A 25944-nucleotide genomic window follows, 5' to 3' on the forward strand; every position below is an offset into this window, starting at 1 on the left:
CATAAGGAGTTGAAGGGGGTGGTCCTGAAATTTTTATTTTCTTTTACACATTACTGTCTAATCACCCTAACTAGAAAACTCAGTTATCCTTGACTTCTTATTTTCCCTCATTCTCTAGGTAATCAAGTTTTATTTATCGTAGCTGGCTAGTTTTCAAATCTATCTGTGCTTCACCATTCTCACTAACATTAATTAGGTTGGACTTTGTTTTCAACTCCTGTGTAGACTGTATTAGCAGCCTCATAACTAGTATCCCTGCTTATAGTTCAATATCTACCATGCTTTACAAAATTATTTTTCTAAAATATTATCAAGATATTCTTGTCCTTAAAAATCTTAAATGACTTTTTGTCGCCTATAGAATAAAAACATGAACTCCTTACCATAGGTACTTTTTGTTGTTGCTGCCCTCTTATTTAGACTTTGCATCTCCCATATCCAGTCTGGCACAAAGTAGGTGCTCAAGTGTTTGTTAAATAATTTGAACCTTTTCTATGACTTCTTTGTTGTTTGGTATCAAACCACTTGAAAGGGTAGAAATTTACTAGGTGCTTGCTGGTGGGTGCTGAAAGATTTGTCACAGAGAGTAGGATAGAAAGAAGTACAAAGTTTATTTTCAAAAAAAGGGTTGAGAGAGAGAGAAGGAGGGAATGGCCACAGCACACAGAGGAAGGAAGTGCCAGGCAGCTGAGGGAAAGTTGCTTAGTGTTTTAAAGGGTAAAAATGGCTTTTTCCCCCTCTACTTTAGCAGGCTGATAACAGATGCAGCAGTGAAATTGTTACAGGTGTTATTTATTGTTCTCTTTTTTTCTGTGAGGCGGGATTATCTGAGTCCTTGGAATCTGGTCCTAGCAGGAACTGAGACAGTTGGGGCAGGGGTTCGCACCCGCTACTGTCCACTTAGGGCTCTTCAAGGCTGAGCAAAGGAAACTGTTAGATAAGAAGTTAGGCCACAGGTATTTTAATTAAACAAAACAAAGGGAGTAGTTGTGTGGTGAGTTTCTCTTACTTTGATAGTTTATTTTCCTCTCTCAGGTTATTGGTAAGGCCACCTTTTACCACTTAACCATTTAATCAGACTAAGCACAGTGATAGCATACAGCGAACTCTAATAAAGACTTGTTGAATGAATGTAGTTTCTAAATTCTATGGTAAAACAAATCCTTTATCAGTGGTCCCAGATAACATACATCTTGGTGTGCATTCAGTTGACCTAGCCAAGCCTACAGGAAGAGGCTCCCTTCAGTAATGTACTGTATGGCCTTTCCGTTTATAATTAGTCATCCACGTTCCCCAGATTGGGTTTGTGCCAAGAGCGTAAAAGTTAGGAAGGTAGGTGGAGTCTATGTGGGCATTTCTGACAATTTTTTGATCCATGAATAACTCCTCGCAAATGAGAGAGCAAATTTACAACCTGCTTGCTAGCAAGCTGTGCCAAGTTAATCAAAGCAGTGCGAGCCAAAGCCATTAGCTGCTGCTACAAACTCTCCGCTTTGTGAAGCAAAGCTGAAGGCGCCCATTTGGACTCGCAAGGGGGGAGGGGGTGGCCGCCGCATTGCAGCACGAACCCGAAGGCCTCCCAAGCCGAGGCTCCCCTCCGCACCCAGACGTTTCTCTCTCTCCACTCTTCCCTACCGAACTGCGGGCCCTTCTGGGTGCTGCTTTGAGTTCTTCCTTGGGCTCGGGAAAACTTAACGGGCCCTGGAAAGTGGAGGGCATGTTTTGGAGAAAAGGGGCTGAGGAGGCAAAGCCCACTCAGATCCGGCCAACGTCTCCCCAGCCTCGTCCTTCCCCTGGTCTGGTATTGTTTAGTCTTACTTGTTCCCGCTCCCCGACTTAGCCTGCAAATATCTATATTTCAAGGGTTAAAAAACCGCCCAGTGCACAACATTTGGTGTTTTGTTCTCCAGATTTCCTAGCCATGAATTTCTTGGCTTTTCCCTCCCTCAGTCCAAACCCAAAGCCACTGCCGCCCGGCTGCTAGGGACGACCTCTGCTCGGCGCACGCGCCCTTGGCGGGCTCTCCCGTGACCTTTCCCGGGAACCCCCTTCAATTACGCTCCGGTCCCTCACGCCGCCCCCGCCCTTCCTGCTCTTTCCGTTTCCCTTTTCGCGCCTGCGCGGCCCCAATTGTTATGGCTTTCCGGTGGGATCCAGCAAAGGAAAAGGGCGGGGGAAGCTAGAGTAAGGGAGGGGTTGGGGGGACGGTCTCCGGAACCCGGCAAACTGCAAAACTGCCACTTGTGCCGACAGGCGCGCTCGAGCGGAGGGAAGGGAAGCTCCGCGAGGGGGGCGCGCCCGCGGGCTGGCCAACGGGCCGCTGCCCGCGCGCTCCCGGGCGCGGAAGGGGGCGAGCGCGCGCGGCGGGGGCGGGGCGGGAGCGGCGAGCCGGGCGTCTCTCGGCCCCGGGCTGACGAGGCGGCGCGGGCGGGCGGCGCGGCTCCCGGGGGAGGAGTCTGGAGGTGGTCGGGCCCTGAGGAGCGTGCGGCGGCGCCCGCAGAGGACGCTGCTTTCCGCGCTGGACGGACCGATCAAGAGAGGGTGCCAGGGGAAACCGGAAGGAAGAGGAGGTGTCGGCGCCAGCATTCCCCGGCCGGAGGCAAGACCCCGGCCCTGGCCGCGACGGGAGGGCCACGCCCCCGCCGCCGCTGCGCCTGAGGGGCCCAGTGTGTTTGGGGCCGCCGACTGGACTGGATCCCAGCCCTCGAGACCGAGGGACGCGGGTGAGCAAGCGTCGCCAGCGCCGGGCGGGCCGGGGGAGCTTGTGGCGACCTGTGGAGGGATTGGGAGAGTAGGGCTGTGGCGGGAGGGGGCTCGGCCCTTTGTGGCGCGGCGGGCGGGGGGCGGCGGCGGAGGCCGCCGCGGCATCTTTCAAACCCGAGACGCTTCCGCCGCGGGCGGGGGAGGAGCGCGGGCGCCCGGCGCCGCCCTCCGCACCCGCGGCGGCCCCAGTGCGGCGCGGCTCCAGGCCGGTGCGCGGGGAAGGGGCGGCCCCGGCGCCGTCGCGGGGGCGTTTCCGGCCCCGGCGCTAGGGCGCCTCTGCGGCCGCGGGTCTCTGGGGCGGCGTCCCCGCCTTGCTTCGCGCCCGCCCTTGCCGAAATAAAGCTGTTTCACTCAGCGACTCGCGACGTGGTGGGCCTAAGGAGGACAACCGCTTCCTTACGTTTTTTTTCCTTGGTATATCTGAAGGAACCAAGAGAGGTCTAGATTTACAGAGGTCCTGGTATGGTCTACTAACGATTTTAAAAAGAAAGCAGAAACTGCCCTTTGAAACGGAAAATTGTGTACGTGTTTACTTTGTGAAATCGTTAACTTAATTTGAACTCGACCACCTCCGTCTCCCTATGAATAAAAAAATTGTGGAATAGAAGACTCTCCTAGTTTGATGTGGGACATTTATTTTGAGTCAACGTCTCTTTCCTTCTCTGGTTTAGCCATCTAAAATTTTTTTTGCCCATCTCAGGGAGGAATATCCATTCCACGGGCTACAGATCCCTAGAATTGTCTGCTACCAGTATGGCCCTTGAAATATGAAAAGAATTCAAAATATAAAATTAACTTTAAAAGGGTATGTTTGTGTTAACTATCTTCTATATCAATTAGCCTTATAAAAACATAGGGAACAGGACTGGTCACGTGTTGTTTATACATGAATCTGTATGTGTGGCTCACTGAGCATTCACCATTCAGAAGCAAAACCCTATTAGCAGTGTGCACTGACTAAAATTATATTTTGTTCCATAGAAGCAATTCATTAACAGGGTTTTTATTCTCTCCTTCCTTCTGGGGTGTGAATTTTTGCCGAATTTGAGTAGTATGGACTTCAGATCTCTTGGAATTGTGAATGACTCAGTTTAGTTAATCTTTGATGGAACTTTTCCTGATATTTTTTTCAGGACTATTTTTTCCGACCTAAAGTAAATTGAAAAGGCAAGCCAGTCAGTTGTTTTCCAGTCTCGATGATGTGGAATTTTATTATTTCCATCTGGGTGATAACTGATGTTAAGCTTCGTTCTTCCCTTTGATCTTTTGTTGGTCTAGTGGTTATTGAAGCCCTTTTAGATTGGGGCCTGAAATCCTCAAGAGGTCATCTGTCAGTAACTCTGGGATACTGTGGCATTTCTGTTGAGCATGCTCTGTAGTCCATACGTTTCCACATAGTGCTGTTTTCTGTATACAGTTTTGTCGCAAGAGTTTATAAGTGCTGTAACTCTTCTCCACTTTTTGTTCCTGTAAGGAGTAGTACCATAAAATCTGTTAACTTTATTCACAGGGCGTGTAAGGAGATGGGAAGGAATAGAGATATCATAGTACTTAAGTCCATGCCTCTCCATAGATTTTCTTCCTTCTGGTAGTGGAAATAAGATACTTCATAATGTCTAAACATTGAACACTAAATGTGTTTAAGGTGCAAGGTAAATTCCTATAAATTTGAGTGCAGTCTTAAAAGGCAAAAGATACCTTGGTTTCCCCAAAGATTTTACACATTTATTTAGAAAACAGTTGGGTTTGTTCCTTGCCCACATTCCTGGTAAGTGGGGCCAGGAAGAAGGATTGGTCCTGTTATCATAAAATACATCAATGAACAATTCAGTGCCCTTTGTTATGTTTCAGTCTTAACATTTTCAGTTTTGCAGAGTGGACCAAGTGATATGTGATTAACTCATGAGGGTATTAGAAATGACAGGTTGATTTCAAGTAATTTTTTAGGTGTATGACAATTACTCCTGGTTCTCTTGCCAGGAATTTGCAGAACCTAGATTCTTTATGGGAAGAAGGAATTATTGGAGGAGATTTGGAGAAAATATAGTCATTTAATGAGATTCTTCCTTTGCTCTCATACCTCTGGCAAGTAGTGACTTGCAGTAGCTTCTATGGTTAAGCAGGGGCTTCTAACAAGTTTATCTCAGTTTATGTTCATTTTTTTTGTAAAAGAACAAACTTCAGTACTCATAATCATTGTTAAGTGGCTATGCTCTTCATGACCTCATATATAAGCATTTGAATATCTGGGAAATATTTTCTCCTACAATTGTCATTGAAGAAATCATTGACTTAGTGGAAAATGAAGTCCCAGTGAAAAAGTTTGAGTCAATTTTGCATTAGTCTACCTTTCCCCAGCTTTATTAATAAGTCGCTGGTGCAGAGCTGAGAGGAAAAAAGAAAAGTGATATCCAAAATAAAAGGACATACTATACTCATAATTATTCTGTCACAGGTGGTGTTGCCTTTATGTTCTTGTTTAAATTTTTAAAAGTCAGATAACTTATTAATCATAATGTAGTACAGAAGCTTATACTTGTGACCTGAATTTACTTGGGGTGCTGAGCATAATTAACCTGATGGAGCCATGTAGTCTTTTCAGTGTGGCTGGAAAGAGAAAACATAGAGGAATAGACCTAAGTTCTGAATTTGGAGTAATGGAAGCTATGCTGAAATTTATAAAACTTGATACATTCTTCAAAAGGCAAGGTGTTTTGTTTTTTAATTGATGCTTGTCACAACTCCAGAAAATTCTGTTTGTGTAGCAGTTGACAGTCCAAAGACCAAATAGTCTTTTCCAAACACTCTCAGCTGTCAAGGTTGTTTTGATCACTTGAAAGCAAACTGTTTCTGGCATCAATCTCTTGTCCTCCCTAAGGAGAAACCTATCTCATTGAAGTAAAGAAAGGCTTGTTTTATGACTGGTGCTTTCCTGGGTCTCATTTAGTTTTTTTTGCACTGACATCAGCCTTCTGGAGCTTAGTGTTTGTTGAGCTAGTTTGTTTCATGATCTGTACCGGCTAAATATTCTATATAAAACATACACATGTATCACTACATCAAATTGTACCCCATAAATGTGTATGCTTACAGTATGTCAATCAGAAAAAACAAAGTATCATTCAATATTTTAGAACACTTTGAATTCAAATTTCAAATAAGTGTCAAATATTTGCAAAAAATATTATCTAAAAGTTATGAATTTCTCTTATCCTAAATACCATTTAACCAGGATGAAAAGAGAGAACTGTATTTGGAGTGCTGAGACTTTGTAATTGGGATCTCTAGACCTGGTATAGGTGTGGAGTTAGGAAAGTGCTACAAAAGCTACACCATATAATTTCAGATACTTACATAGTAGTGCTGTGTATCAGGTACTGTTCCAGGTATGAAATTTAATCCTTTAAGAATTCATTGAGAGAGTTCTATTTTTATCCTGATTTTATAGACGAGCAAAGTGAAGCACAAACAGTAAATAACTTACAAAAGTTCACACAGCTAGTAAGTTGTAGAACTGGGCTTTTAGCCCATACTCTTTTTCAACAATTGACATCCAGAATGCCTTGGATCTTTTCCAGTGAAGTTTTTAATGTTCTCTATTGACTTTTGTAGCATTGGAAGGTGCAGCACCTTCTAAGTTAGTAATGTACAATTTGAAAGTGCTTCTTTTTTTTTTTTTTTTTTTTGAGACAGTCTCGCTTTGTTACCTAGGCTAGAGTGCCATGGCATCAGCCTAGCTCATGGCAACCTCAAACTCCTGGGCTCAAGTGATCCTCCTGCCTCAGCCTCCTGAGTAGCTGGTTCTACAGGTGCGTGCCACCACACCCAGCTAATTTTTTTCTACTTTTTTTAGTTGCCCAGCTAATTTCTTTCTATTTTTAGTAGAAATGGGGTATTGCTCTTGCTGAGGCTGGTCTCAAACTCCTGTCCTCAAGCGATCTTCCTGCCTTGGCCTCCCAGAGTGCTAGGATTACAGGCATGAGCCACCACACCCAGCTGAAAGTGCTTCTTGAGGATGAATGACTTTTAGCTCTACTGCCCTTCCTAGAGGGAGACCTCTTTGTCACTCTTTCATCCTTCTGTATTATTTCTTTTTATTTTATTTCTGATTGGCAAATAATAATTGAATGAATTTGTGGGGTACAGTGTGATGTTTTGATCTATGTATACATTGTGGACTGGACTAAGGTAAGGTAATGCACATATCCGTCTCTTCGTCTACTTTTGTATGAAAACATTTAAAATCTCTTAGCAATTTTGAAATATACAATATATTATTATTAACTATGGTCACCAGGCTATGTATTAATAACAGATCACTAAAACTTATTCCTGTTAGCTGAAACTTTGTCCCTACTGTATAATTTCTCTACAGGCCTTGTTCTAAGTCTCCTTGCCATCTTTTTATCCTTCCTTAATTTTTCGTCCGCAGCTTGGTTAATTGCTGATTGGTCTCATTTTCACATTTCACAGTTATTTAATCCTTTATTCTTTCCTTGATCCTTTGTGTCTTGCCTGGTTAACATTGGAAAAGTTTGCTTTGCTTGTACTTGTATTTCTGTAACTATTCAGTGGGAGAGTACTATAAATGATACACCTATAGTAATTAAAACTAGGTTTCAAAGTGAAATTAGACATGTTTGGAATTATTTTCTGTAAACGTTTCATACCTTTCTCTAGTTAATCTTGGATCCTTATCCCTTAATATTGATAGTTTAGATCTATAAAACCAATTCATCGTTACTGTTATGTCTTTAGGAGTATTACATTAGTGTTTGCTTTGTGTAAATTTCCTTTGCAGATACACTTTCAGGCATATTTTGACTCTGCCAGCCTGAGGAGTTGAATACCTTTTTTTTTTTTTTTTTTAAACTGTTATTTTAATTAGAAAAAAAAATTTTTTTATGAGACAGGCTCGCTCTCTGTTGCCCAGTTGCCCAGGCTGGAGTGCAGTGCCAGGATCATAGCTCACTGAAGCCTCAAACTCCTGTGCTCAAGCAATCCTCTTGCCTTAGCCTCCCAAGTAGCTGGGACTACAGGCATGCACACCACCATGCCTGGATTTTTTTTTTTTTTTTTTTTTGTTAGGTTTTTGAAGAGATGGGGTCTCACTATTGCCTAGCCAGGTCTCGAAGTCCTGAGCTCAAGCGATCCTCCCACCTCTACCTCCACGAGTGCTGGGATTACAGGTGTGAGCCACTGTGTCCAGCCTATACTTTTATTTTATACGAAAGTGAAGTGAGAGATTCAGACAACCAACTTAAACTTGTGGAATAGACACAGAGTTGTCTCTCAGTATCCATGGGAGATTGGTTCCAGGACCTCCCATGGATACCAAAATTGCAGGATGCTGAAGTCCCTGATATAAAATGCTGTATACAGTATTTGCATCTGACCTGTGCACATCCTCCCATATACTTTAAATCATCTCTAGATTACTTATAATACCTAATAATATGTAAATAGTTGTTATACTGTATTATTTGGGGAATAAGAAAAAATGTTTATATGTTCCATACAGACACAACCATCCACTTTTTTCCCACTGTGGATACAAAGGGCCAACTGTAACTTGAAAGTTGGATTTTTCTACATTTATGATTTTATGGTGAAACTGAAAAATCAGGCTAGATCTGCAAAAATTTGCTTTGTAATCACATTGATTATTTAAGGAAGGAAAACCTATTGAAAATAATGTTTTATAGGCAGTGTTTCAGATTTTTAAGTAGAATTGTTTGTTACTATTAATTTCCATTACTACTGATTTAACACATAGACTGCCACACTAGAAAACAAATTTTTTTCCTTGGGGCTATGGGGTTTTATTATGAAAATAGAATAAAAACTTTGAAAACAAAATGATCCTAATTTAGTGAAAAATTTGTAGTTTTTTTTATTGTTTTCTGTAGGTGAGTTATATGCAACTTGAAAAATAGTTCTCGCAGCCTCCAAGGTGTAGAGACGTGAGTTACATACGCTTCACAAGGCCCAGGGCTCAAAACCAGTGTGAGTTAAATACAACCCACATGGCAGTTAATCTGTTAATCCTGGAAATGATTTAATAATGGGATGTTTGTTTTGAAGCTTTAATGTGATAGAATTCAATCAATAGAACCTTGGAGATTTGGCATCCTAGAGAAAAAGTATTAGAAGCAGAATTTTTGGTTTACTTTTTCTCTCAATCTCAATTTATAAATTTTTGACTTTTATAGGAAGTCCTTCAATTTAAAAATAAGTAAGGCTTTGTCCCCTGATAATTTCCAGAAAGTTAATGGGTCGACAGTAAAGGAAAGGATCTCATCCTGTGTGTAGCATGGCTAACATTTTCTTTACTGTTATTCTCTTCCATCAAGCAAATCAATCAAGAACATTGAACTGAGCCCAGGGCTTAGAAAAAGGAGTAAGAATATCCATACTTTTTATATCAAAGTACATTGCACTTTTTTAGATTTCTGAATTTCATTATATTGTGTTTGCATGACTCCCATTTAATTCCTGTACTAGTTGGCTTTTTTCACTGGGAGTATGTTCTAATGATCAGCTTTAAAATAGAATACTTTCTATTACTCATGGAGCACCCGGTACCATGAATTGTGGCATGTAACAGGGATTTCCCAGTCTCTGTCCCTTGGCTATTCTATCAAATCCATGTGTCTATTAAATGTCCTTACACAACCATTGTCTTGCACATGTCTTCTGTTTTTCGAATGTATGTAGATATTTTTGTAGTTGACAAAAATAGAAACTAAATGTTTTTGAATCTTATAATAGCTTTTTTGCATTATGGATTTTTTTTTAACATGATTTTGGGAAGGAATATCTTTTTTTTTTGTTTCAACCTTAATAAAAGTTACTCACACTAGATAAAGAAAATTTTTCAGAAGTCCACTGAATTAGAAGTTAGGGGAAAGCAGTTGTGTGATTAGGTAAGAGATGTTAGTATATTGGTTGAGAAGAAAAGTGGAATATATACAGGTTAGATTAAGGATTATATTTAATTCAACTTTCAAGAATTTGTGCTTTTCCTTGTTTTTGTGATCTGAACGGAAAACATTCTAGCAAAAAATACTTGAGATACATATTTTAGTCGTGGACTCTTTTTTTTTTTTTTGAAACAGGGTCTCACTTTGTTGCCTGGACTAGAAGGGGGTGCAGTGGCATCATCATAGCTCACTGCAACCTCAGACTCCTGGGCTTAAGTGATCCTCCTACCTCAGCCTCCCAAGTTCTTGGGAGTATAGGCACATGTCATCATGCCTGGCTAATTTTTCTATTTTTCGTAGAGATGGGGGTCTCGCAATTGCTCAGGCTAGTCTCAAACTCCTGGCCTCAAGCAATTCTCCCACCTTGCCCTTCCAAAGTGCTAGGATTACAGGTGTGAGCTGCCGTACCAGGCCATTGACTCTTAATGTTATATTTCATCAAGAAGCAGTCTAAACCAGAGATTTGTACATGTGGCCTAGAGCCTGTTTTTGTAAATAAAGTTTTATTGAAATAGTCATGCCCCTTTATTTACATACTGTCTGGCTATTGTCAGGCTGCAACAACAGAGTTAAATCTTTGGGACAGAGACCTTATGGCTCCCAAAGCCTAAGCTGTTTTGTATTTGTGATGAGAAGGGAGAATAGTGGAACTTTGGAAATTTTATTTTTTTAAATGAGGTAATCGTTGCATATGTTAATAAAATCCAGAAGGTTTAAATAGATCTTCAGTGAGTTTTTCCTTCCTCACCAGTGTGAACAAATGTTAGCAGTGGGGCTGAGCGCCAATTGCCTTTGCTCATTTTATTTGTACTACAGTTTTTCTTATGGTAAAGAGTAAAATTTCTTACACTAATGTCTCTAATAAAAGTTTGGAAGTGAGAGATCAAGACAGCCAGATTTCAAGGAAACTGTTTCTTATACCCAGCTTGCTTCACTCATTTCCCTGCCTCCTTTGGCTTTTGAGTTTGTCTAGAATAACTGATTTTAAAAACACGATTGTTTTTAAATGACAACTAATTTTGGCTGTGGTCTGTAGTAAGAGTAAATGCACTTGGTATTTTAGAGCCCTAGTGGTTGGCATCTCAATCTGAGTACTTAAAGTGCAATGATTGACACTTAATAAATATTCAATAAACATGTGTTACATTAGATTTAAGTAGCCATTAATTTATAACAGAAAATTAAGTAAACGGTTTCCTTGATACCTGAGAATTACTTAGTCTCTGGATGGTAGGGTCTACAGATAACAGGATATGTGACTCTTGGAAGGTAATTTTAGATATAGAATGGATATATAAAATAATATAATTATTGAAAAGAGAAAATTTGCAAAATGTATCAGCTCACTTGGTAATTAAGTAACATAGTAGACTTTGTGAAATGTTTCAGGGTATTTATGATGTTCGTTTCAAGTTTTGTTTTTAGCAGAGAAGGAATCTTGTTATAGAAAATGTTCATGTTGTGGGCATTTGAAGGTTGTTGGTTGATCCTAAAGTTTACAACTTTTCACATTTTTGATTAATACATTTTTGAAGTCACATGTTTCCAGAGAGGTGAGATACTTAATATTTTAAAGAATAACATACTTTTTCTGTGTATTTTAAGGTAATTTTTATTTAGGCTATCTCTCCTGAAAGAAAATGTACCCTGGATTACAAAAGAAGGTGGTAAATAGGGGAACCTAATAAAGCAGTATTAATGAGTTGGCTTACTGTGTTTTCTAGAAGCAGACTTGAGTTGTTTTAATACAGTTTTATACATATGATAAAAAAAATCGAATCTAGCAAAACCCAGTCATAACAAATTAAATGGGGCCCAGGAAAAAATCACTGCAAAAAATCATGTCATTATAAGGTTAATAAAATGACCAGAGTGAGCCTGTATAGTTAGCCTGCAAGAGATTCTTTGGTCTAGCAGTATGATCTAAATCCATCTTGATCCTGGCCACCATTTGCTGCCACCTGGTTTAAACATGGATGGGGACAGTTTTGGGTCTTGCAGCTAGGGTTAGGTCTTTCAGTTAATGCTGCCGTCCCCCTGTTAGGGACCAGGGCACAGAGCTCTGCTGCAGCAACACCTCCAACCCCCCGACCCCAGTCTGTGGAAAAATTGTCTTCCATGATAATGCATATGTTTCTGTAAGATATATTTCTAGAATTAGAATTGTTATGTTAGGATGTATTAAGTGTTGACAGTGCCAAATATTGTCTTTTATAATACCTTACCTGCAATTCTGAAATTCAAAAAGTTCTGAAAAATCAAATTAAAAAAAAAAAACAAAACTCTTTGCTAGCAAAACCTGACCTGAAGTAACATGAGGCTATATATAGTCTTTCTTTTTCACACTATTCATACTTCCCTTAGTGAAGATAATGGAGTGTGCCCCAGACAGGGTTTTGTAATATATGTTACATGTGCCACCTTACCTCTACAAAAATCTTGAGATATTCTAATTCCAGAACATATCTTGTCTGAAGAATTTTGAATAAGGGATTATGGGTACATACTAACTTACTCCCCTGTGTCAGAATTCTTGTTTTCCCACACCCTCATTAACTTGCTGCATTATTAATATGTGGAACTAGCCAGTGATTTCAGGTATTATTAGCCTTAGAGGTTGTAATAGTAGAACTTAGATTTATAGTATGACATACAGTTCTGGAAGAGCAAAGTCATTACCTTAAATGACTCAGTCTCACTCTGCCTTTGCACCTGTTTTAGTTACTTCCATCGTTAACTTGGCTGGAAACTTAGTCTATATCAAGTTAGCAGTTCATGTAATAGTATAGTTTGGCAGGAAGTATATGTGATCTCTTTGACATAGTGGATGATACTTTGTGAGGAGCAATCTTAGTAATTCCAATGATGGTCATATTTGTAGGTTTCATATAACAATCACTTGACTTTCTGGTTATGGGAACTAAGGGTCATCTAATAAGAAAAGATGTGGTAGTTTTTGTACTTAACATATTAGGAGCATTCTATTAGGGTTTTTCCTCTTATTTTCCTGATTGGTAATTCCTTTGCCGTATGTTATAAATACTGAGTTCCAAATAACATTTTATTCGGCTGGAATTTTTTTTTTTTTTTAAATGAATGGTATGTAGTATGCCTATAAACCTAGGGTGTTTTTTCCTTGAGTGGTTAGCCAGTAATTCCAATATAATTTGTTGTAATAAGCCAGTCTTCCTAATTTGAAATATTATGTTAGTCATATCTAATTTCTTATGTGTACTTGGGTTTATTGTAGGTTTAATATTTGAGAAGAATCTTGAGGAAAATTTGCCCTTGCTCTTTCTCAAATATCTTGGCAAATTTTGTGCATTCTTCCAGATGGATCCCTTCTAAATAGGTTTTAGATTGAATTTGTATTAAGCTTACATATTAATTTGGAAAACATTTATATTTGTATAATACATAGGAATACATATCCATTTAATTATGTTTTATGGTTTTTTTCAATAAAATTGTATGCTTTTATTAATAAAGATGCCCAGGAAGGAACCTCTCTACAAAGAGATAAATTACATATACTTCTCTCACAGGATTGAATTGCAGATTTAAAAATACATAGCTTATACTTTGGAAGTAAACAATTTGACTCTATTTACCATATAGTTTAAGTAATTTAAATTAGATATGAAGCCTTTGTGAATGTATTTAAAATGTATCTAGAGAATGAGAATCTCCATGAAACAGAGAAGACTTTTTTTTTTTTTTTTTGAGACAGAGTCTCACTCTGTTGCCCGGGCTAGAGTGAGTGCCATGGTGTCAGCCTAGCTCACAGCAACCAAACTCCTGGGCTTAAGCAATCCTCCTGCCTCAGCCTCCCGAGTAGCTGGGACTACAGGCATGCGCCACCATGCCCAGCTAAGTTTTTCTATATATATTTTTAGTTGGCCAGATAATTTCTTTCTATTTTTAGTAGAGACGAGGTCTCGCTCTTGCTCAGGCTGGTCTCGAACTCCTGACCTTGAGCAATCCACCCGCCTCGGCCTCCCAGAGTGCCAGGATTACAGGCGTGAGCCACCGCGCCGGGCTGACATTTTGTTTTGTTTTAGGGTTCTTTTCCCCTTAAATTATGATCATTTGTTGCTACTAAACAACTAGGGGATCTGGCTTTGATATTAAATTATTTTCAAAGAACTTAAAAATATATTCTTAGGCTGGGCACAGTGGCTCACATCTGTAATCCTACCACTTCGGGAGGCCGAGGTGAGAGGATCTGTTGAGCCCAGGAGTTTGACACGAGCCTGGGCAATAGTGAGACCCCGTCTCTAGTAAAGATTAAAAATAGCCAGGTGTGGTGATGTGCACCTGTAGTCCCTGCTACACAGGAGGATTGATCACTTGAGCCTAGGAGTTGGAGGCTGCAGTGAGCTATGATGACACCACTGCTCTCTAGCACGGACAACAGAGTGAGACCTTGTCTAAATAAAAATAAAATAAAATTAAGTAAATAAGCAAGCAAGCTTATTCATGTGTTCCTTATTATCTGGGATGTTTATATTTTGTATAGGAGGCAAAAAGTTTACTTAAAACTACAAATGTTATTTTTCTTAGTCTGTTTTTTATTTTAAATGTAGACTTTTTAAAATGTTCATTTTTTTATGTTTCATTTTTATGGTAATGTGTAGTTTAACTTCAAATAAATATGATTTATATTTAAGGCTGCCATTTTAAACATTGTATTCTAAAAATGTACTGGCCTAGATATTCCAACTGAACTTTTTTTTTTTTTTTTAGTTACTCCACAGGATCCACTGAACATAGGATGTTGCCACAAAATCTACCTCGTGTATTTTTCTTTCACTCACGAGCTGCACAATTGCAGATTTAAGCAGGATGTCTTCAGACTGTGTTGAAAAACTCTGAAGAACCTAATTAACGCAGGATGACCTAGGAGTGATTCTCAGCCTAAAACAAGATATTATTCCTTAGTGGATGTGTCAGTCTTGGTTCTGAATGCTGCAGATAACAGCAAGTAGCGTCTCTCCTTTATTTCTGAAGTATTCACTTGACCTTCCATCAGTAAGACGGACTTTTCTAATCTGTTCCGGGAGATATTAATGGAATACAGTCATGTCCACTCAAGACGAGAGGCAGATCAATACTGAATATGCTGTGTCCTTGTTGGAACAGTTGAAACTGTTTTATGAACAGCAGTTGTTTACTGACATAGTGTTAATTGTCGAGGGCACTGAATTCCCTTGTCATAAGATGGTTCTTGCAACATGTAGCTCTTATTTCAGGTAAGTACTTTAATCTTGATTAGTTTGTAATTACAAATGTAGAATGTTAGCTTATTTTAATAGCAGTTCTTTTAAATATTATTTAAATTTTTAAAAATCTCAGATGCCTTAATGTTTTGCTTAAGTTTTCTATTCAAATAATGTAGTACTTGCCAATCAGATTCTTGCATGTGTAAGTAAAGGACAGATGAAAGAAGTTTTGTAAAGGTTTGAATATAGGAAATTTGTTGAAATCAATTAAGGTTAAGTTTTAATGTTGGGGAGGCAGAAAGATTCAGAATATTCTTTGTTTTCACTGAAAAAGAAAAATGAGGTAATTTACTTTGAGACTTTAAAATATTGCATGTAGAAAAGTGATCCTTGTATATAAACTAGAGTTAAAATAGGCTCAATAATAATTTTTAGAGGCTAATTCGTGTTGTTTATACCCAAGACTGTTATTTCCTTTGCCAAAATATTTTTTTCTTTGTTACTGTTATCATTTGTGATATCCAGTTAGCCTTACCAGACTCCTTGCCAGATTTAAATATTTAATAATTAACAATATTGTTGGTGGTCTCCATGCCTCTGAACTTAGAAGCTGATTTAGTTATTATAAAGCTTAACTTATTTATTGTCTTTTGCATTTTTATAAGTTTCATGAAAAGAATAGAAGCTAAGGCATAGAAATTGCTTTATTTGTCCTCTGCCCTTAGGTTTTTGCTTAATGTTTGAAAGGGATAGGGTGAATAAAGATGAATTAAATGTGGACCAGTATATTCCTGTATTAACAGCCATAATAAAGATCGGCAGTTAGTTTTCTGCTGCTCTTTAGTGGTAGCTGTAAACAGGACAGACTTAATCTGACCTTTTAGGGGTAACTTACTTTACACAAAGGTATAGAAACTTCACATTCCTCAATGTAACCCATCCCACGATGACTGCAGAAGCTAAGGCCCAAATGTCAGTTGCCTTCACTGTGCCTACAATTTTTGTTTCAGGTTAAGCTATGGATTTTTCATGCAATTTCAGACATTGATTTTCTTGTCTGTTAGAAAGCTTACCCTATTTGCAGACACTGGTTCTAAAACCTGGTTGATCATCAGAATCCTCTTGGGAGATAAATGGAGTTTCTTAGATTTCAAACCCAGAAATTCTGATTCAGTGAGTCTGGGTTATAAAATCAGAATCGATACATTTTAAAGCTTCCCAAATGGTTGTGATATCTGATTTTTCCCTAGATCCATTGTCTTATCAGGTGATATTAGAAATTCAGGGTTATAGGTTCAGTAAATACCTGGGTTCATTAGCCCTCTGCTCCCCCCTTTTTTTTCTTTAAAGAGACAGGTTCTCACCATGTTGCCCAGGCTGGCCTCAAACTTCTGGGCCAAAATAATCAGATCCTCCTGCTCTAAGCTTACCTCTCCCTTTGGATGACTGGTTTTTTTTCCTTTTTTTTTTTGCATGGGGTGGGGGTCTTCTGGTGAGGACCGGAAAGCCTGCTAGACATTATGTCTCAATTGCGGGTTTTCAGAATGACATTTATAACCATAAGAGTAGAATCTTCTGTGGTAGTAACCTTAGCAGTCGTCACCTGATCTAACTTTGAAACCTCTGCAGAAATTCTTTATATTTTCTGCATTGTCATCATCATTACCAGAAAGGAACACATGCATTTATTTAGATGTCTTTTTTTTCTCATTAAATTTATTTGCGTTATCTTTTAAATTCTTTAGCCATGAGGTTATTATTTATCTTTAACTGATTGGGTTGAGATTGGTTTTCCTGAAGACCAGGAAACTTGAATCTTTCATTAATATTACAATCTTAAAGATAACACAATCCTTTCAAGGCTGCTATTACTTCATTATAGCTAGCTAGTTCCCTTCTTTAGCTTCCTTGTTCTTCTGAGAGAATACAGTCAGCCTTCCTTATCCGAGGGGTCTGCATCCATGTATCAACCAACTGTGAATGGAAAATAAAATATTTGGGGGGAAAAAAACGTGTCTGTACTAAACATGTACAGACTTTTTTCTCCCTTGCCATTATTCCCTATAAACAATACAGTTTAATAGCTATTTATATAACATTTACATTGTCTTAGGTATTTTAAGTAATCTAGAGATGATTTAAAGTATATGAGAGGATGTGCATAGGTTATATACAAATACTATGCCATTTTGTATAAGGGACTTGAGATTCCATGGATTTTGGTGTTTGCAGGGGGATCTTGGAGCAAATCCCCACAGATACCAAGGCACAACTGTTTATTATCCCCAAAGCAAATCTGATACTTATTAGATAGATATAAAGAATAGTCCCATACATGTTTAGGGTTAAAGCCACCCATCATTAAAATCTTATGTCTGAGACAGTTTCATAAGAAAACACCTACATATTTCGGGTTTGTAGATTTCAAGATCTTTGCATATAATGCTATTACAGATCTTTACTATTAGAAATTTTGCCTTTGAAGTGGATACATCATTCTTTGTAGTTTGAGTTACCAGTTCTATCCCACCAAGAATCTATAGATACTTCTGAAAAGTAGTTTCTGTTTCTTCGTAACATTTACAGTTCATTTTAGACCACAAATGAGAGAATTATTTGAGAATTACTCAGCACTTATACAGTGTTACTTCAGCTTCTTAGAATATTATGTAATTCATTATTTGTTCTTTCTTAAAAATGTCAGTTTAAAATTTTCATTATAAACCTGCCTAGGCCTCTACTTATCTGTAGTCTTCAGGAAGCACAGTTTCTTTGCAGAAGTTTGTCATTCTGGTGTCATAAACCATAGTCTAAAATAACCAGTCTGGGTGTCATATGTATAGTCACCTGTTCCCCTGCCCTACTCCCTTTTCCAAAGTCACTATCTTCTATTGGAATAAAGGAAAAAAAAAAAAACAGTTGAGCCCTAAATCTTCCATTTTTTACTCTGAACTCTTAAAATTTATTTTGAGGTTTCTTGTGATTATCTTCCATTTTTCCATGCTAGACTGGTGAAGCTGGTAGCAATAGGTGGTTTTGTTTTATTTCAGTTTTTGGCTTTTTTGAGACAGAGTCTTGCTCTGTCACCCAGGCTAGAGTGCAGTGGCATTATCATAGTTCACTGCAACCTCAAACTCCTGGGCTCAAGCAATCCTCTTGTCTCAGCCTCCCAAGTAGCTGGGACTACAGGCATGTGCTACCATGCCCAGCTAACTTTTTTATTTTTCATAGAGACGGGGGCCTTGCTCTTGCTCAGGCTGGTCTCGAACTCTTGACCTTAAGCAGTCCTCACACCTCTGCCTCCCGGAGTGCTAGGATTACAGGCATGAACCACCTCACCCAGCTGCAATAGGTGTTTTTAAAGAATGTCTTGGATTTCCTTTTCAAGAACACTTTGTGGCTTTCCATTATCCAATCAGGTTTATTTGTGGCCATCCCGTATCCTTCATTAGGAAGTCATCAGCCATTGTCATTCTCTTTTTTTTTTTTTTTTTTTATCCTAATTGATCTCTACCTTAGTTCGTTATTGGGATTCTTAGGTGGACTTTGCTTAGAGTTTTTTAGTTTTCCTCATGTAACTTACCCATCTTTGACCCATATCATCTTGTAGATGAGTCATGGCCCACTGCATTAATGCCTGACCTCCAAAGTTCTAATATTAAGTATTTAACTGATTATTGTATTATTTCCATTGACTCAACTACCTTTATTTCAAATCAAGTATATCCAAAATTTAACTCACCTTTTTCTTAGAACCAACTTTCCTCCTTGGCTTTACGATTTTTCTCTTAGTGGCTACCAATATTTCTTTCAGGTACTTGAAAATAAGTAGCTGTGACTCTTCCGTGTCTACTTCCTACTCTCTCCCATTTCCTATGTTCAGAAAAATCACCATATCTTGCTGGCCCTTGGTGATAGCTTTTCTATCCATTTCTGCCACCCTCACTCAGGTTCTTCTTACCTTTCATCTAGATTATTGCTGTAACCTCACATAATCAGTTTTCCTGTCTCCAGTCTTTGGCTCTTGAGGTCTGACAGTGTAGCATATTCATCCCATAGTACATTTTTATCATGTTAAATCCAGCCTCAAAACCCTTCAGTCTTCCCCACTAACTACAAGGAAAAGCTCAGACTCCTTTGTCTCATTTAAAAACTGATCTGTTACTCATCTTTCCAGTTCATTTTCTGGTATCCTGCATGAGTGTTTTTTGTTCAGCTATGCTCCTTGAACAAATGGTTCTTATATTCTACCCTATTTTGTCCATTCTGAATGCCTTCATTATCTCCTGTCCTTGAGGGTAGTGACTATTGTGATACCTGCTCTATTTCACTACATGCAGGGCTCTTTCTCTTTTATGCATGTAGTAATATTCATCTCTTACCTATATATGGACATTCTACTCTATTTTCTCCACAATACCAGTTGCCTTTCCAGCATAGTTTCCTGTATATAATATGGTTTTAGGAAAATGTCCTGTATATTTTTAGGAAATTGAGTAAATGAAAAAAAAATTTTTTTTTTTTTTTTTAGACAGAATCTCGTTCTGTTGCCATAGGTAAAGTGCCGTGGCATCATCATAGCTCACTGCAGCCTCAAACTCTTGGGCTCAAGTGATCCTTCTGCCTCATCCTCCTGAGTAGCTGGTGCCTGTGACACCATGCCTGGCTAATGTTTTCTCTTTTTGGTAGAGACGGGGGTCTCGCTTTTGCTCAGGCTGGTCTGGAACTACTGGCCTCCAGTGGTCCTCTCACCTCAGCCTTCCAGAGTGCTAGGATTACAGGCGTGAGCCACCGTGCCTGTCCAAGTAAATGAATTTTTAACAGCTTTATTGAGATATAATTTATATACCTTAAAATCCACCCATGTTAAGTGTACAATTAAAGGAATTTTAGTATATTTACAGAGTTGTAAAGCCATTTCCACAATCTAAATTTAGGTCATTTCCATCACTTTGTGCCCATTTATAGTCACTCCCCCATTCTCACATGCAGCTCTAGGAAACTACTAATCTACCTTCTGTCTATTTTCTTTTTTTGGACATTTTATATAAATGGACTTTGTACAATATGTGGTCTTTTGTATCTGACTTCTTTCACTGAGTGTAATGTTTCTGAGGTTCATTTATGTCACAGTATGTATTAATACTTAGTTCCTTTATATTGCTGATAATTATTCCTTTGTATGAATATAAGGAGTAAATGGAATTTTGATATTTTCACTCAAAATGGCATAGTGGAATATTCTGGTATATCTTTGGCACCAGAGTATATGCTTTTCTGTTGTCTCCCTTATAAGCAAATACCCTAAATAAACATCCCTTATTGTCTAGTTTTACTTTTTAGCTCTATATTTGTTTTACATGAAACCCTTATATGTTATTTTCCCTTCTCTGCTGTAGGGCCATGTTCATGAGTGGACTGAGTGAAAGCAAACAGACACATGTACACCTGAGGAATGTGGATGCTGCCACCTTACAGATAATAATAACTTACGCATACACGGGTAACTTGGCAATAAACGACAGCACTGTAGAGCAGCTTTATGAAACAGCTTGCTTCCTACAGGTAGGCATTTTTTTTTTCCTCCTTTATAAACGTGAGTTGTGGTTTTTATTGGTTTATTATATGGTTTATTTTGTGAAGAAACATTGTTTCACCGGTGATGTCTTAGATCTATGTAATTTTCTTACTGCAGATTTTTGAAGGGTAAAAGATTTTTTTCTCTTTATAAAATGTGTAAGGTAAAAACAAACTAGGATTTGATCAGTCAGTAAACCAGTCAGTTTTGTGATGGCAACTTAGTTAAAAAGATAGGTAAAAATTTCAGACGGTTTCATACTCTGCCTAATATACCTGAGAATTTAGATTTCAAGTAAAAGTAATTTTTATTTACTTTATTTTATTTATTTATTTTTAGAGATAGGGTCTTACTTTGTCACCCAGGCTGGAGTGCAGTGGTGTTGATTGTGGCTCACTGTAACCTCGAACTTGTGGGTTCAAGTGATCCTCCTACCTCAGCCTCCTGAGTAGCTGTTACTACAGGCACATGCCACTATGCACAGCTAATTTTTCCTTATTTTTTGTAGAGATAGGCTCTCACTGTGTTGCCCAGGCTGGTCTTAAACTCCTGGCATCAAGCAATCCTCCCAGCTCAGCCTCCCAGTGTGCTGGGATTATAAGCATGAGCTGCTGTACCTGGTCATAAAACTAATTTTTCACAGTATTTATTGAATTTAAGTGATTCTGGTTTTTTTGTGTTTAAAGCTGAGATGTACTCATTTTTGATGGTGTTACTTTTCACAGAAAAATTTAAGATTCTTATGGAAATTATCATACTTAAATATTTATAATGGTTATATGACCATATTTAGCTATCAAGGAAAAGTATTTAAACAAAACAAATCGTAATAGTTGATACATTTATGCATGATAAACTATTTTACTCTATATTTCCCTCATGTTCCCTTTTAATTTAAATTTTAAGAGGAATATGAATGTTTTTTACTACTTCTTTTCCTTTGGAATGACACTTTATATTTCTGAAAACAAGGTTTTTCCCAAAGGAGAACCTTCAGACCAAAGATTAAATTTTGGGAGCACAGTTCATGATAACCTCATTAGGTACTTGATAAATATGTGCTGAATGAATATGAATGACACTGGTCAAATGCCAACACCTGGGTGTACCTCTGGAAACCAAAACGTGGTTTCATGCCTTGTGTAGTTCCTTCCTTTTTAGTCTTGTACAGTTGAGTATCCTTTATCTGAAATGCTTAGGACCAGATGTGTTTTGGATTTTTTTCAAATTTTGGAATATTGGCATTTCCAAAATGCAAATATTCTGGTTCAGCATCCGTAATCTGAAAATCTGGGATCCAAAATGCTTCAGTGAGCATTTCCTTTGAGGGTCATGTCAACACTCAAAAAGTTTTGGATTAGGGATACTCAACCTGTACTTTTTCCCTACAAAATTTTCAGGGTCCTACTCTATCTACAACTCCAGGGAAACTGAAGCTGTGGTAGCTTCTTGGTGCTTTAGTATCAAAGGTGTTCACATCCTGATTCCAAACTTGAAAGAGAGAAATCCTTACTGTAAGCATTGTCTGCAGCTTGCAAGTTTTCATTACTTTTTTTTTTTTTTAAAGCCAAGCACTAAAAGGCATTTTTTCAGAATTACTAAGACATTGAAGAATTTTAAGAAATGTGAATTCCAGAACACTTTGTTACTGTAAACACTGACACTGTTCCTTATAATATTTTCTGCCATATTAATGAAAGCCACGTGCATATGCTTGCCCAGATGCAAAACAGGACTCTGCCTTTTCAGCTGGCTCACCCTGGCAAGCCTGAGGTGGGATGTTTGACTACCAGCGTGACTGCCACTGTTAACCACGTGAAGTGATAACATTTTTTTATGTGCCAGATAATTGCACTAATGCTATATATTTAAGGAAGACAGCTATTTCTCCCCATTTCATACAAGAAAAGACTGAGGCTTAGAGAGGTGAAGCTACTTGCCTAATATTATAGAGATACCAAGTGTACAATTTAAGTTTTGAATCCAGGCAACCTAACTTCTCAATGTAAACAGCTTCTAATTAACCACTATGATGCTGAATAAGTATAGTAGGTAGCAGTTGTGATTCAACTAAGATATACCTTTCCTTAAGAAAAATAAATCTGGGAAGCCTAGAGTAGCTAAGATGGGTCATTTAAATGTGGGTAATTTATAACTGCACATAAATGTATTTATTATTCCTTTGATTTATCTCACCTCTCTAGACGAGAATGGCAAATAATAACTACTGTTACTCATTGTGTGTGATTTTCTGGTTTTATATGACTATCTTGTCCAAGTTGAGAAAACCTGAATCTAGCTACTCAACAATAATCATTTTCTATACTGTGATTTATTTACGTTTTTTTCATATGGTTCTCTCAATTATATATTTTTTAAAGCCTAGAACACTATAGCTTTTATATGAATTTATTTATCTATCCCTTAAGGCTATTTAGTTTTTTAAGTACCTATTTAATGTTGTACTACAGGGTCCTAAATAGGACAGTTAAGTAGGCCACGGGGCAGGAAAAGAAATGCAAAACTATGCCTAGTCTTCTACTATTACTGAAAACTTTATCTCAGCCCAAGCACATGTATCTGAAAATAAAAATTCCAATATGGGGATCTGATTAATATACCTATGACTTATATAAAAGTAAAATGTGTCTATCCTACCCTTATCAGCCTTTTCTTCTCATTTCAGGTAGAAGATGTGTTACAACGTTGTCGAGAATATTTAATTAAAAAAATAAATGCAGAGAATTGTGTGCGATTGTTGAGTTTTGCTGATCTCTTCAGTTGTGAGGAATTAAAACAAAGTGCTAAAAGAATGGTGGAGCACAAGTTCACCGCTGTGTATCACCAGGAAGCGTTCATGCAGCTGTCACATGACCTACTGATAGACATTCTCAGTAGCGACAATTTAAATGTAGAAAAGGAAGAAACAGTTCGAGAAGCTGCTATGCTGTGGCTAGAGTACAACACAGAATCACGATCTCAGTATTTATCTTCAGTTCTTAGCCAAATCAGAATTGATGCACTTTCAGAAGTGACACAGAGAGCTTGGTTTCAAGGTCTGCCACCGAATGATAAGTCTGTAGTGGTTCAAGGTCTGTATAAATCCATGCCCAAGTTTTTCAAGCCAAGACTTGGAATGACTAAAGAGGAAATGATGATTTTCATTGAAGCATCTTCAGAAAATCCTTGTAGTCTTTACTCCTCTGTCTGTTACAGCCCCCAGGCAGAAAAAGTTTACAAGCTTTGCAGCCCACCAGCTGATCTGCATAAGGTTGGGACAGTTGTAACTCCTGATAATGACATCTACATAGCAGGGGGTCAAGTTCCTCTGAAAAACACAAAAACAAATCACAGTAAAACAAGCAAACTGCAGACTGCCTTCAGAACTGTGAATTGCTTTTATTGGTTTGACGCACAGCAAAATACCTGGTTTCCAAAGACCCCGATGCTTTTTGTCCGTGTAAAGCCATCTTTGGTTTGCTGTGAAGGCTATATCTATGCAATTGGAGGAGACAGTGTAGGTGGAGAACTTAATCGGAGGACCGTGGAAAGATACGACACTGAGAAGGATGAGTGGACGATGGTAAGCCCTTTGCCTTGTGCTTGGCAGTGGAGTGCCGCAGTTGTGGTTCATGATTGCATTTACGTGATGACACTGAACCTCATGTACTGTTACTTTCCAAGGTCTGATTCGTGGGTAGAAATGGCCATGAGACAGACGAGTAGGTCCTTTGCTTCAGCTGCAGCTTTTGGTGATAAAATTTTCTATATTGGAGGATTGCATATTGCTACCAATTCTGGCATAAGACTCCCCTCTGGCACTGTAGATGGGTCCTCAGTAACTGTGGAAATTTATGATGTGAATAAAAATGAGTGGAAAATGGCAGCCAACATCCCTGCTAAGAGGTACTCTGACCCCTGTGTCAGAGCTGTTGTGATCTCCAATTCTCTGTGTGTGTTTATGCGAGAAACCCACTTAAATGAGCGTGCTAAGTACGTCACCTACCAATATGATCTGGAACTTGACCGGTGGTCTCTGCGACAGCACATATCTGAACGTGTACTATGGGACTTAGGGAGAGATTTTCGATGCACTGTGGGGAAACTTTATCCATCCTGCCTTGAAGAATCTCCATGGAAACCACCGACTTACCTTTTTTCACCAGATGGGACAGATGACTTTGAACTGGATGGAGAAATGGTTACACTGCCACCTGTATAGTTGGGGAGTTCAGGGCGTGCACGCCTGCGTTATGTGCTTTGTCATTTTGTTTGCTAAACAAGAGAGGCTATGAAAGAAATATGACTACATAAAAAAAATCTATCTTTGATAAATTTTATTTTTATGCCCTACTTAATATTTGCATCAGTATAATATATATCAGTGAGTCTTACAGAAAGATATGCTTCCATGATATGAAATAGATTATTCAATAACTGAGAAACTTTTATGTGTATCATGAGAGCATAAAAATCTGGATTATCTAACATTGTTAGCCCTGTGTATGTACAGTTCAAAATGTTCACTTATAAAAGTAGATTCCTGTTCCTAGTGTGGTATATCACAAATTGTGCTGAGGTTATTTTAGTATATGTATTTCATTCCTGTGCTTCTGTTCTGAAGTCCTGGAATACAGGTTTTTTTCAGTGTAATGAATTCAGCTGCACTTAACACTAACGTCCATGTTGGTATAGAAATGTCTAAATCCTATACTATAGTTGAGGAAGATCTTCCATAATTTTATGGTATTACACAGGGAAAGCTATGACTGCAGGATCAGTCTAACTATACTATTAGGTGCATGTATTCTCTTCTCACTAACTTATACTTGTCTATCTAGAATACAGGTCTTCTAATCAGCTGGTCATTTACCAGGTGTGGACTTATGTTGCTGGGCTTGCAATAAGAATTGCCAGCCCCTCATTGTGCGGGTCTGCGTGGAGCTTTAATCAGTAAATGCCTCCACTTTCTGTATTACATTAACATTGGCTCATGCATATAACTACCTGCTGCTGATGTAGTTCTCCATCTTAAAGATTTAGAGTGGGTTAACCAGGTCATTACATCTTAATTTAATAACAAGCATTACTGTAGAGTGATTGTGTATAGATCTGTTAGCTGTCAGGGTGTGTTTTTTTTAACCTGTTGTGTGTGTGGGGTGGGTAGGATTAGGAAGGTGAACTGTTCAGGAATTCTCTGCACTAGCTGTGCAGAAGAGCAGATACCTAGCGCTGCTCTGACATTAATCCCAGGAACCACTAGCAGTAGTGGGGCGCCGCCAATCTAACATGAGCACAGGTGCTTCATGACAAACATTACTAGCATGTTCAACTGCATAATGTTCTGGCACTGTACTTTGAATGACATTAATTTATTAAATAAATTGTATATATTCAA

At 38.6% G+C, this 25944-nt stretch overlaps 1 protein-coding gene across 1 annotated transcript; it reads left to right on the plus strand.

Moving 5' to 3' along the window:
• Positions 1-2394: 2394 nt before the first annotated feature.
• Positions 2395-25944, plus strand: KBTBD2 (kelch repeat and BTB domain containing 2). The gene is made up of 4 exons (XM_069461544.1): positions 2395-2723; positions 14493-14998; positions 20368-20533; positions 23233-25944. The coding sequence occupies exons 2-4, from the start codon at positions 14829-14831 to the stop codon at positions 24766-24768; spliced, it is 1872 nt and encodes a 623-aa protein (XP_069317645.1). The 5' UTR covers positions 2395-2723; positions 14493-14828; the 3' UTR covers positions 24769-25944.

The sequence above is a fragment of the Eulemur rufifrons genome, chromosome 29 (genome assembly GCF_041146395.1).
Source record: "Eulemur rufifrons isolate Redbay chromosome 29, OSU_ERuf_1, whole genome shotgun sequence".
Lineage (NCBI taxonomy): Eukaryota > Metazoa > Chordata > Mammalia > Primates > Lemuridae > Eulemur > Eulemur rufifrons.

Bases quoted from the DNA above. Each gene is read 5' to 3' on its own strand.
- KBTBD2 (XM_069461544.1), top strand. From the start codon at position 14,829: ATGTCCACTCAAGACGAGAGGCAGATCAATACTGAATATGCTGTGTCC. The intron at 14,999-20,367 runs GTAAGTACTTTA...TCTCTGCTGTAG, and splicing joins ACATGTAGCTCTTATTTCAG to GGCCATGTTCATGAGTGGAC. The intron at 20,534-23,232 runs GTAGGCATTTTT...TTCTCATTTCAG, and splicing joins AAACAGCTTGCTTCCTACAG to GTAGAAGATGTGTTACAACG.